Here is a 13,004-nt window from a genome sequence, read left to right on the forward strand (position 1 = left end):
TTGAGATGGTGGTGTCAGTAACCTAATTATGATTTAGAAAATAGGGACCAATGTGATGGCATGTTAATCTCCCTCCATGTAGTGCTGGCATCCCACATACGTGCCTGTTTATGTCCTGTCTGCTTCACTTCTCATCAAGCACTATAATGCCTCGGAAGGCAACAGAGAATGGCCCACATTCTTGGGCATGTGCTCCCATCTGGGAGATTCAGAAAAGCTCCCGGCTCATGGCTCATGGCTCCTGGCTTCAGCTCAGCTCTGGCCTTTGTGGTTATTTGCGTAGCGAACCAGCAAATAAATGAAAGACCTTCTCTCTATCTTTCCTTCTCTAAAATTTACTTTCCAGAGAAAAATAAATATATCTTCAAAAATTAGAAAACAAATGCCAGGTAAATAGTAAAAACTGAACATTAGAATATGAAATATTGATACAACTCATGAGCTTAATTCCACAACACAGTTTCTTTGAATAGAGAAGTAACATCATTATATTTTACTCCAGTTACAGTTAATTGCTTTTGTCAAGGCATGGAGAATGGGTTGAAGTTCTCCAGGTCAGTAAATAGGAATGTAATAGTGAAGACCAGTGATTATGTGAGCCTAAACTCAGGATGGAATGGGAAATGAGAGATGTGGAGAAGAGATGGATCCATTAGAACCAAGATATTTGAAAGAAAGTGGTCATTAGCATGTTTCACTATATGAGCTTATTAATCGAAAGTACTCAAGGAATAAGCCTTAGGGAACACTGCTTGTATCTCAACTCCTGTCTACACATGATAAACTATGGTAACTATTGTCATGGCAATTAACTCATCAGACATCTTTCCCTAGCTTGAGAGAAACTTAGGAGAGGATGGTAAGCTTAGTTTTCAGCAGGGAGCTTGTTTTTATGGGACTTGTAATAGTATGTGTAGCCTCCTTAATGACAGGAAGCCATCAATCTCAAATGAATCAAATTACATACCTTTGTTTTTGTTATCCCTTTAAAGACATTTGTGGCAACTCAATTTATATTTAAGAAAGCTCTGTCAAAAATGATGGATAATTGCTTAAATCATATTGATTGTGAAACAAAACAAAGAAAATGGAGAAGGGGAGCTATGCTGACATAATATTTTAACACCTGGTGTTGAAAGTGATTGCAATGTATTGTGATTACCTGCAAAGAATGAAAACATTGTCTGAACATTTCTGATTCTGTTTTTTGTATGTAATTGAAGTTTCTAAATTCATTAACAAACATCTAGTGAGTACCCGAAATGTAGGTCGTAGGATACACAATCTCAAATACTGGGTGTGTGGAGCATTGCTTGACCCTATACGCCACAACACTAGCCCCCAAACATTGTTTCTGATACGAGTTTTACTCATGATAATGTAAACGTTTTAAAAGTATATTGTATATTTGCTTAAAACCCGGCATCCTCATTATCTTTTTATATTCTTAAAGATTATTTTATTTGCTGTTATAACTAGCAAGCTAATGGATACATTTACTGGTTTGTGTGCACTCACACTCTAAAGTTATGTTTGTGTCTATTTCCTTCAGTTTAGACTTCCAACAGTTAACTCTACTTCCTTGTAATTTGTTTTAGGAGTGCAGCTTGACTATGCTACTAATTTTGTTTTCAGATACAAAATGCCATTTTCTCATTTGAAGACAATTCAAAGCATATTTTTCACACAGCTGTTTTAGAAAGCTAAGTGCTTTATATAGTACTGTGAATTAAAATTTACATGTCTAAAAAACTTCTTTATAGCGTATAATGAGATATTTTCATTGGAATTGCATCTCATTAAGTAATTTAGAATATTTAGATTGAGTGTACACTTCACAGTTTTTCTTATGGCTAGACAGAACAAGAGAACTACTAATTGAACTCAATAAGAGTAAAACTGTTCTAAGGTTACATATTCACATTATTTTTGAAAACACTATGCTTTACCATAAATACTTCACATTTTTATAATTCTCTACCTTCATAATGAATTCAGACATGGATTTTCAGTATGAGGATACAGATATGACCAGATTAATCTGTGTTTTTCATATCAGTACAGTAATTACATTATTCAGTTCTAAAGATTTTAGGCTGTTTTCTCTCAAAGAAATCCTAAATTCTGATGGGAATGTGTTTCTTATTATAATTGGAGCTTAAAATGAATTTTCCTATAGGGCTACTATTCCAAATTGCTAAATGTTGCTGTACTTCAGTTATCTGATTTATAAAAAGGTTTCATCATCATGAGTTTTCTATATTTAAAATATTTTGCTATTTACTTCTTAAATATGATTTGAAGTTCAATTGATAAATGTGAGTTAATTTGGACACTTACAATTTCTACATTGTTTCCATGTAAAAATGTATTTTTAAATCTTAACACCAGTTTATAGCTTCTGTATAGGTTTATTATGATACTAGAACAGCCTGATTACACATAGACTCTATTACTGATTGATTGTGATGAAAAATTTATGAGATCTAGGTCTTTATTCATGAGAATCCATACACTGCTCAAAATTTGGATTTCATTCATTCATTGGACACATAGCCTGAGTTCACATAATAATTATGTATCCATTAACTCTCAGTTTAAGAGAGGCTATCAATGCCAAAGTTTTGGGTCAGGGGCTGGACTCAAACTTCAGTTGGCTCATTACTTATAAACTAATAATATTCTTCAAAATATGTTAAATGTTTTAATGTAAACCAAGTGAGGGAAAACAAAGTCAAGTTTCCTTCAAACATAAATTTTCTAATCAAGACTATATTTACAAGAAAAACTGAACTATCTCCTTGCTTATGGGTCTAGAATTTCCCAGTTTCTCAGCAATTGGTACAGTAGTATAGATAATAACATTTAATAAAGTTCTGAGTATTTGGCCATTAAATTACAGATGAATATTAGGTGGGCAATATGGTTTAACGCATTTTATTCAAAAATATTAAATATGATAAATAAAATTGTTTGTTCAGTAAAGATACCGTGTTAGTTCACTGATAGAAACATCTATAAATTGATTTCAGTAACCCAAACATTCCATCCAATCTGTACTCTAGGGAACATTAAGGAACATAAAGGATATGTAGCATCTGATAAATTGAACCAAATGGTTGATGGGGTATCTTTCCATACTGATAATCTATTTTTATTTATTTCCATTGTGAAGATTTTTGAAATGCTTTTAGCTTTGACATACTTCTGATTTTCTTTATTTCAGTAATTTTAATGACGAAATTGATCCTGAGGCATTGGGAAATGTTACAACAGCCAAACGGCAGATGAATTGCTGCCTTGTGTTTCATGGATATTTTCTACTGCAACAGTTAAAGAAAACTCAAATGTGTTTCCTACAATTTCTGATTCTGTAATTGTCTATATGTACAAAATATGTTGAATACATAATTTTGGCATTTTGATAGTGTGGCAGATTTTCGCAATACAAACAGAAAGTTAGCCTTAGAGTGATGCCTCAAAAAAGGCATTATGGATTTAATGAGTAAAGCTATGTTATGCATTTACAAAAGTAATACACAGAAATTTAATAGCAAGTAAGTTAGTACCCCATTTATCCTTGTGAGTTCAAGCAGACATACATTTCTAGAACTACTAAATTCTTAGATATTCAAAGACCTTAGATTCATGACTTTTTTTAAAAAGCATTGCCCTTTATTTCTAAATTATTACAAATTGTAAGAGATTTTATCGTTTTGGGGATGTTTATTTTCAGAGCCAGGATGAGTCTATTGTATGTTAGTGCTTTTCTACTAAACATTTATATTTTTTTGCTTATGAGAGAATTAGCTCCAGAATGTAGGATCGAGACAAGCTTCTGCACAGAGGATTCAGTAGCTCAATTTCTTTGTTTTGTTTCTTTTAAAGATTTATTTATTTTTATTACAAAGTCAGATACATAGAGAGAGGAGAGACAGAGAGAAAGATTTATCCGATGATTCACTCCCCAAGTGACCACAATGGCCAGAGCTGTGCCAATCCGAAGCCAGGAGCCAAGAACTTCTTCCGGGTCTCCCACGCGGGTGTCCATATGGGATCCTGGTGTGTGCAAGGCGAGGGCCTTAGCCGCTAGGCTACTGTGCCGGACCTAAAATTTGTAATTTTTTTTTCTGCCTTGTCTCCCTTCTGTGTGGATCTGCTTCTTTGGTGATCGAACTTGAGCACCTTGGCAGCAGAGAAACAGAAAATGGAGAAATTAAACAAACGAGAGTAGAAAGCCCTCTCACCCTACTCCCCTCTTGTTACCTCAAAGAATGACTGACAATTACACTTTCCTTTTCTACACAAATGGATAGAATGTAAGTTTAACTCAATAGAGACATGTATAACGATTTTGAAGTCCTAAGACACCATAACTTTGATTAAATTAAAATCAATGCAATACTCAGCATCAGCTTTATCATCAACATCATCATCATCATCATTATTATTATTGTTATTTGAACATGCATGGATAAAAAGCAGAGGATGAGACACAATGCTAATATGAGAGACATACTAACTGGGGGCAGATGTTTGACGTAGCTGTTACATTGCTGTAGGCAATGTCGAAATCCCATATCAGTGTGCCTGATTCGAAACTTAGCTACACCACTTCTGATTCAGTTTCTCACAAATGCACACCCTGTAAGACAGCAGATAATGCCCCAAGTACCTGAGTACTTGTCGTCTACAAGGGAAACTTGGATTAAGTTCCTAGCTCCTGAAATTTGGCCTGGCTTAACCCTGATTGTTGCAGTCATTTGGGAAGTGAAAGAGCAAATGGAAAACTTCTGTCTGAGTTTCAAAATAAAAATGAAAATAGATTAAAAAATAACCCGAAATGTTTGATCCTTGCCTATGACTAGAACTACCAATTCCAAGAGATGTAGTGCTTAGCCTTCCCCTGCCACATTTGAATCCTTTTAGAGCAAAACAAATTTTAATCAAGTCTGAAATTATCACAAGCTTTTGAAAGTTTTAAATGTTTTAAGTTTTATTTTTCCTTGGAAAGGCAGATTTACAGGGAGAAAGATCTCTCTGTTAGTTCACTCCCCACGTGGCCACAATGGCCAGAAGTGAGGTGATCTGAAGACAGGAGCCAGTAGCCTCCTCCAGGTCTCCCATGTGGGTGTAGAGATCCAGGGCTTTTGTCATCCCCCACCACTTTTCCCAGGCCACAGTCAGGGAGCTGAGTGGAGCAACCAGGACATATACTGGTACCTGTATGGGATCCTGGTGCATGGTGGGCAAAGATTTAGCCAACAGGCCCAAAACTTTTACTTTTAACTACTCATCACCTTCCATAGTAATTGTTCCCCTAAACATGTATGTTCTGATTATGAGTTTTTAACTTCTTGCATGGACGTGTTATTTGAATACTCAGAAGCATTCTCTCTGAGAGAATGAATAAACTGAACAAAACTGAAGCCTTTCCATATTTGCATAAATTCAATTTTCATTTTTAATTTGATGACTCTGTTCTTAATCACTGAATAACAATAATCATGTCCATGTTTGTTGTATTATGCTCATTTAGAGTTAACTAATTGCTACATCAGTGAGACTATATGATGAAGCACTAGCTAATTATTTCAATGACACAAAAATTAAATGTGACTTCTGAAAATTTCTTTTATAATGGAAAAAATAATGTTGTTCATTCAATTGTTGGAGAGTAGGAGACCATATCATAAGCACAGGTAGGTATAGTTACCACTGCAAAATATTATGTAATCTTTTCATACAAATAATAGTTGCAAGTATTTTTAATGATGTCTAAGAGGATCCTGTCTGTATTGGTCACTTCTTTTTTTTTTTAAGATTTATTCATTTTATTACAGCCAGATATACTCAGAGAAGGAGAGACAGAGAGGAAGATCCTCCGTCTGATGTTTCACTCCCCAAGTGAGCCTCAATGGCCAGTGCGCCCCGATCCGAAGCCGGGAACCAGGAACCTCTTCTGGGTCTCCCACGCGGGTGCAGTGCCCCAATGCATTGGGCCGTCCTCGACTGCTTTCCCAGGCCACAAGCAGGGAGCTGGATAGGAAGTGGAGCTGTCGGGATTAGAACCGGCGCCCACATGGGATCCCGGGGCTTTCAAGGCGAGGACTTTAGCCGCTAGGCCACGCCGCCGCTGGGCCCGTATTGGTCACTTCTTAACCACGGCATTTATTCTGTTCCCGGTGGATAAAAAGGATGATATTTCATGAATTAATAAGCCTATTTAGAATACAATATATAGGAAACAGATTATTTCCATAGGCTCATTGGTATATTTCATGTTTATTTTTGCCCTGATTCAGTTTCAACTTTGCTCCTTTTTAGCTTGCTGTAATATTTACAATGTTATAGAAACTACTTTTTGTCTCATAGTTAAAGGTATTTTTAACACTTATTATCCTTAACGAAAAAAATATCCCTTAACAGGTTGATGTTGAAAACCTACTGCAATACCTGACCAAAAAAGTGCCTTTGACATTTGTGTGCATGCCATGCCTGGAGAGAAAAGAATCTTTGCGATGAGATTCAGGAAATTCTGCTTCTCTGGAAACTAAGAACTATGAGATAGCGTGCTTATCATGTGAAAAAGCATAATCAGCTTAGATTTATAGTGATGATTGTAATCTTGAGAAATATTAGCGTGATCCGGTCATTAGATTGAGGTATAAGTGCCTATATCATTGTTAAAAAGTGATTTTAAAAAGAGGAAAAGAAATCATATTCATGACTATAATGCAGGTATAAAGCAATTAAATTTTAAAAAAATTCATTTAGCACTTAGTTAAATTACCTGCTAGCCAAGAAGATGTTATAGTAGTTTAAAAGATAATCCAAATAACCAAATGCAGATGATTAATAGGCAAATTGTATTGATCTGTGAATAGGTTGGGACATATTAGATATTTATAACTAGACAAATGTATAAATATTTAGAGGCTGGTCAATCCTATGTCTGTGGTGCCAACATCCCATGTGGCTACTGGTTCATGTCTCAGTTGCTCCATGTCTGACCCAGCTCAGTAACCTGGGAAAGCACTGGAGGATGGGTGACTCACGTCCTTGGCCAGCTGAACCCACATGTGAGACCCAAAGAAACTCCTGGCTCCTAGCTTTGCTACAGTCCAGCTCTTGGTGTGGCGTCCATTTGGGGAATGAACTAGTTAATGAAAGATCTCTGCCTCTCTCTCTCTCTCTCTTTCTCTCTCTCTCTCTCTCTGTAATCACGACTTTCAAATAAAAATAAATATGGATTTTAAAAGATAGATATTTATTTAATATTCATCACTGTAACAAATACCTGACAGAAGAAGCACCTTATGAGTAAAGTTTATTTTTCACTCATAATTTTTTGTTCATCTTTCAAGATAAAGTGGCCCAATTTGTATGGTGTTTGATGATGGTAGTAGATGGATAATGCAAGGACAAGAAGGATTGTGTCACAAACCAGGGAGTTGAGAGGCAGGGAGCTTGCTCATCTCCCTGTCTATGTGGTCTCTCTCTCCAAGGTGACCCAATTATGAATACCCTACTTTTAAAACCCAGCCCGGCCCAATCACTTAAATTGGAACTCACTATCAGAGCAAAAATTGAATTTCAATGCATACTTTATAACATTAGCATTTATTCATTAATCATCAATATAAAGCTTTGGGGATCAAGCACCTCACACATGGGCTTTTTGGAACCACTCGAACTATATGCAAACTATATGCATATGCATATGTTTATATGCATATTTGTGTATGTACATATATATGTGTATACACACAGAGATACAAAGCAAATGATAAAGAATGAAAATTTAAAGTAGAGATACCAAGAATGAGAGGGAATAATTAAATGCTAAAATGAATTTGGAAGCAGGTGCATGGCAGATCTATTCAATAGAAAATAATCCATTATGTTACACCATGCCCTGCATGAACCAAAGTGACTCAGTTGTGCTCACAAGGACTCGTATACCAAAAGCTAGTCTTTAAGTCTGCTCTAAAGTCTCTTACAAAAGTTGTTCAGTATCATCTTAGAATTGGCAAAGGATCCTTTTGGCAACTCGAAATATTTTAGAAGGATAAAGCATACTACAGCCTGCACAAAAGAAAACCAAGTTAATTTAAAAGCTCACAAATAGAAAGGGGAAACAAATTTGAGGGCTGTCATTTATTTTTTTTAAGATTTATGATTCAGAATCATGCATTTGATTTAGGATTATGAAACAAGTTAATGGCTCATAGTCTAATTGTAAAAAACAAGATAAAAACAAGATTAAAAAAACAAGATAAAATTAAAGGAGCATTCTTGATTCTTTATGCTACAAAACATTTAGTTTAAAATTTTGATAGGAAACCACTAACCAATTTGATTTCAGCTGACAAATGTCTTCTTCACTGCTCATTGGACAATAGTCAACACTCTTCTCTCCCAGCCTTCTTCCTTCACAACTCTCCCCACCTTTACTTTAGAGTCACTGCGACAAATCACAACTACAAATTACTAATGACACTATAAAAACTCACTATGCTATTTTCTCTTTATGACATGATACAAAACCAGTGTAGTGAGTGAGTCATTGACAAAGTAGACCACACATTGACTTTAAAGATGATACAGAATCTGTCTTCCATGGCAGAGAGGCAGCAACTGAGGCCTAAACACAAGAACAAGAACTGCAAGGTTTTATATTATTTTCCTTTGTCTCAAGCTCATAATTGTTCCTTATTAGGAAAGGAGAATAAATCTTTGCATTGTTTTCAGTGCTTACAAGTGCAATAGCTTGTTTGTGTATATATTTTAGTGGAATAATTGACATATTTAGCCAGAAACAGTTAAAGGATGCTGAATTTAGCTTTTCTCAATGACTTCCCAAAAGGACTAGAGAGATAATTAATTAACCTGTTAAGAGCCTTGTTGTGTACTACAAAGCAAAATTCCTTCAATTAAACTAATATGATTTTTTATTTGGTAAAATAATGGAAATACCTGTATTATTATAGACTGTTAAGATACATGTAAAGTCATCCACATACCAATCTAAACAAATACAAGCATAGAAGACACAATCTTTCTCTGTCTTTTGGAATATTTTTGAAATAATTTAAAATTTGATAGACAAAATTTGGAATATTAAGCCTGAACATTTTCCATACAACCAGTAAACCATTAAAATATTTCACTGTGTTATAAGTTAGATGAAATATAGATTCCTTTTATGTAATCTAGGAGCTATTTTAAGGAGGAATATGTCCATATTTTTCCACTTCAAAGTTCAGAAATTATTGGAAGCAACAATATTTTATTTCCTAGTTCATTTTTTTTAGCCCATAAAGAACTGGACTGAGATCACCAGCTTATTTTCCAGGCCAAATGTATAAATTATCTTTGCTTACAATATTATGCATATATTTGTCTTCAGAAAACTCAGCATATTTCAAGTAAATTAACATGTTTTTATAGGAACCACCAGGAAATTTCCATTATCTTGATTTGAGATGTAAACATATCTATAAGAACTTTTAAAATATACTTATACAGAAATATATAACTTCAGTAATCTGATGTGACCTTTAGTTTGTAAAAATGACTTAATTATTACATGATTAATGTTTTTAAAATGTTTATACTCTTAATTCCTGCAATTATTCTATTCAAAATGAAGTAAGGATATTTTAAAAATATACTGCGTTTGTTTAAAAACAAAAGCTGACTTTTACCCTAGAATAGATTCTTTGAAGCTATGGTTTACATAGATTCTGTAAGTAACTACACAATATAGTGAAAATATCAATACAAAATGAAATGAAAGAAATGCAGATTTCTCTTAATAAGTGCTACAAGATTATACTTGTAGGACGCTAATAATTTTTAAAAGGTTTAGAATAGCTCAATTGCCTAGAAATCATAAATAATATTTCTATATTTTGACAAAGATTAACAACAAATGTTAAGAATCACTGTAAAATTAGAACATAATTTAAGCATTATGCATGAAAAGTATCTTATTGATATGTTTCTAGTCAAATTATTAATCATATTAGAAAAGCATTTTTAGAAGTATCTTAAGCAAAATCCCCTGAATTAAAACTTTGTTTATCTCATCCAAAAGAGTTGAAAAATTTAGGAAAAGAGTCACAAAGTGAAAAAAGTCATATTGTCATCAGGAAAAACCCAAAGTCATTACTATAAAGTATTAATCACCAACCTTATGATTTCTGATCTAAATTGTCATACACATTGATTTTTCATTGTTTCATTAAAATTTTGTTGTTTCTAGGTCATAGTCATTGCCTTTATGACCTGAAATACATGTGTCAGGAATACCAAGCAATTGGCAATTCTCCTTTTTTTTTTTAAAGTAGAAGAAAGGATGACTATTATATTGTAATACTTTGTTCTCTCTCTCCTCCTCTTTCTATTTTTTTGTTTTTGTTTTTGGATGGTTGGTGATTGGTTGGCTTCTCCTGGTTCCTGTTGATCAGTGGTGTTTGGCCAGTTTGTATTTTTCCAGACATCACTCCACGATGTTGTTGAGGTGTATGATGGGCCAACTCAGCAGTCTTCTCTGTTATCTTCCCTCTCAGGATCCCATTCAGGTATCCTTTACTGGAACTGCCAATGCATCAGTTATTGATTAAAGACTGAATTTGATTAGTGTTGCAGTGATAGTTGAGATTATGTCATCCATATTAGAATGAAAGTAAGCTGGAAATAGAATCTTTTTTAAGAATACAAACAAAATTAACAGTAACTCAACAGTTTGACAAAAATACAGTCAGCTATTTTTTGGGATTGTAATAAAGTAAATATAACATTTAATCACTTAGTCTGTGATGTTTAATGTCATGTAAAATACTTTTGAGTTCTTTGAAGAATGAGGCAATATGTATTAGAATGTAATTAAAGGCTTCTGGTAAAAAGATTGCAATTGAAGCTGAACCCAAAGAAAATATGTCGTTAGCTATAGGATATTTAAAGTAATTTGATAGAGCATAGACTGACATTTTCAAATGACAGTGTAAAATAATATAATCTGTTAGGGTTACTGAATGAAAATTATTTGTGATATCTTAGTGTTTGTTTTGTTGAGTAGGAGAATCACTTCCACTGAGTTCAGGTAATCAGATCACAATTCGATTTACATCAGTTGGACCAATAACAGCTAAGGGATTTCACTTTGTTTATCAAGGTAAGTGACCCTGTAGTCTAGAACCACACTAAGGATTGATACAAATTTCCATGTTATGTTCAGAGTTATTAAACAATGAGATCTTCATAGCCTCATTGGAGAGAATAAAAATTTTTCTTTGTTTTTTTTTTAACAGTTTTCTTTTCTACTCCCCATCATTAGAACATTGTTACTTCGACCAAAGTCAAATAAGATCTGTTGCTTCACTAATCTCAGTTTAAATGTCTGTTTTTCTTGCCTTCCAACACTTTAATTTCAAGACATCTGTGTGTTTCTGAGAATGCTTTATTGTTTATTTTTTTTTCAGTTTTCCCCAGAGTAGAACACTTTAAATTAAAATGTATCTTTGATCTTGATATGCTTAGACATGCCAATGGTATCATTGCTCAATTCTAACATTATGGTTTCCCAATCTTTCAGAATAGGAACTTTGGTCTCAGTTATGAAGAGGTTTTGTGCAATAAGTCCATTTACAGTTTGCTGTTAGCTTTTACAATCTTCAAAATTAAGAGTCATTTTTGAAAGTTTTTTTGTTATGTGTGATCACATAATCATTTCTCTCAAGAATACTTTATTCCATAGATATTATAAAATATTTGATATTATAAAACTCACCCCATTATCAGTTAGATATGCTGTAATACTATTTTATTTTTAATGACAATTACTCCTGTAGACAATTTGTGATGTTATGAATTTAAAAAGGCACTGTAATGAATGGATTTATACTCACTGATGTCACGTAATAATTAATCTATTAGGGATTCCTCATCATTTTGGGGGCTGTTACCAACTCTTTAATTACATTTGTATGTGTTTTAAAAAGAAAAAACATCCTGTTGTCATTCTTTCTAACAAAACAAAACAAAACAAAACAAAAAGGCACAATTGAAGGACTTCTGCAAAACCTAAAATAATTTCAAATTTGTTATGTATGATTATTAATGCACTTATTGTTGTTAATCTGTCTGACTTTATTGTGCTTAGCCTTAATGCAGCTATTGTCTTAATAAAAATCATGTTTTTAAAAATAAGCTTATGAACATCATGTAAAATTAATAGTGTTATGATTGTGTTTTTATAAATGTAGATCATTAAGAATTAGATAGTGATTAAATGATTTAAATTATTTCATGTAATATGACATACATTTTAAATTGATATTCCAAGTTTAAAAATATTTTAAAACATTTGTTTTCAGCCTATAAGTTGTGATATTGAACTAAAGCTACATATAAGCATTTGATGAAATAAGAGGAAAACAGTATTGTGATGTTTAATACAGTAGTGAGATACATTAAATTTCATTTTAAATTATACTTTATTTTCAACGAAAGTTAAGACCTTTACTAATGTGTACAGTTTTTAAATTTAAATCTATTGAAAAGTAAGGATTTCTTTGTAATCAGGTTAAATAGTTAATTTTAAAATCTGTACCAGTCTACCGAATAAAAAATTAAAATGAGCAATTATTTGTACACAGCTGTTCCAAGGACAAGTTCAACACAATGCAGTTCTGTGCCGGAACCAAGATTTGGAAGAAGAATTGGCAATGAATTTGCAGTTGGTTCATTGGTTCTTTTTGAATGTAATCCAGGATATATTCTCCATGGATCCAGAGCAATTAGGTGTGAGACAGTGCCCAATTCTTTAGCCCAGTGGAATGATTCCTTACCTACCTGTATCGGTGAGTATATACAGGTACTTTCTCTGCTTTTACATATTTTAAACAAAAATCCACTATTTTACAAATTTAATTTTAATATTTCAGATGTAATAATTGTGAAGGTACGATAGTATTTCCTACAATTGTCTTGCTGAT

The 13,004-nt window shown here is 33.3% G+C and overlaps 1 protein-coding gene across 1 annotated transcript in view; it reads left to right on the forward strand.

Annotated features, from left to right (window-relative positions):
- CSMD3 (CUB and Sushi multiple domains 3) overlaps positions 1 to 13,004 on the forward strand; it is an 878,998-nt gene that overhangs the window by 736,265 nt on the left and 129,729 nt on the right. Inside the window, exons 33-35 of the mRNA XM_058668892.1 lie at positions 10,476 to 10,589; positions 11,087 to 11,182; positions 12,666 to 12,869. Coding sequence (XP_058524875.1) covers positions 10,476 to 10,589; positions 11,087 to 11,182; positions 12,666 to 12,869 — 414 coding nt within the window. The remainder of the gene's footprint in view (positions 1 to 10,475; positions 10,590 to 11,086; positions 11,183 to 12,665; positions 12,870 to 13,004) is intronic.

Source organism: Ochotona princeps, chromosome 9 (assembly GCF_030435755.1).
Source record: "Ochotona princeps isolate mOchPri1 chromosome 9, mOchPri1.hap1, whole genome shotgun sequence".
NCBI classification, from domain to species: domain Eukaryota; kingdom Metazoa; phylum Chordata; class Mammalia; order Lagomorpha; family Ochotonidae; genus Ochotona; species Ochotona princeps.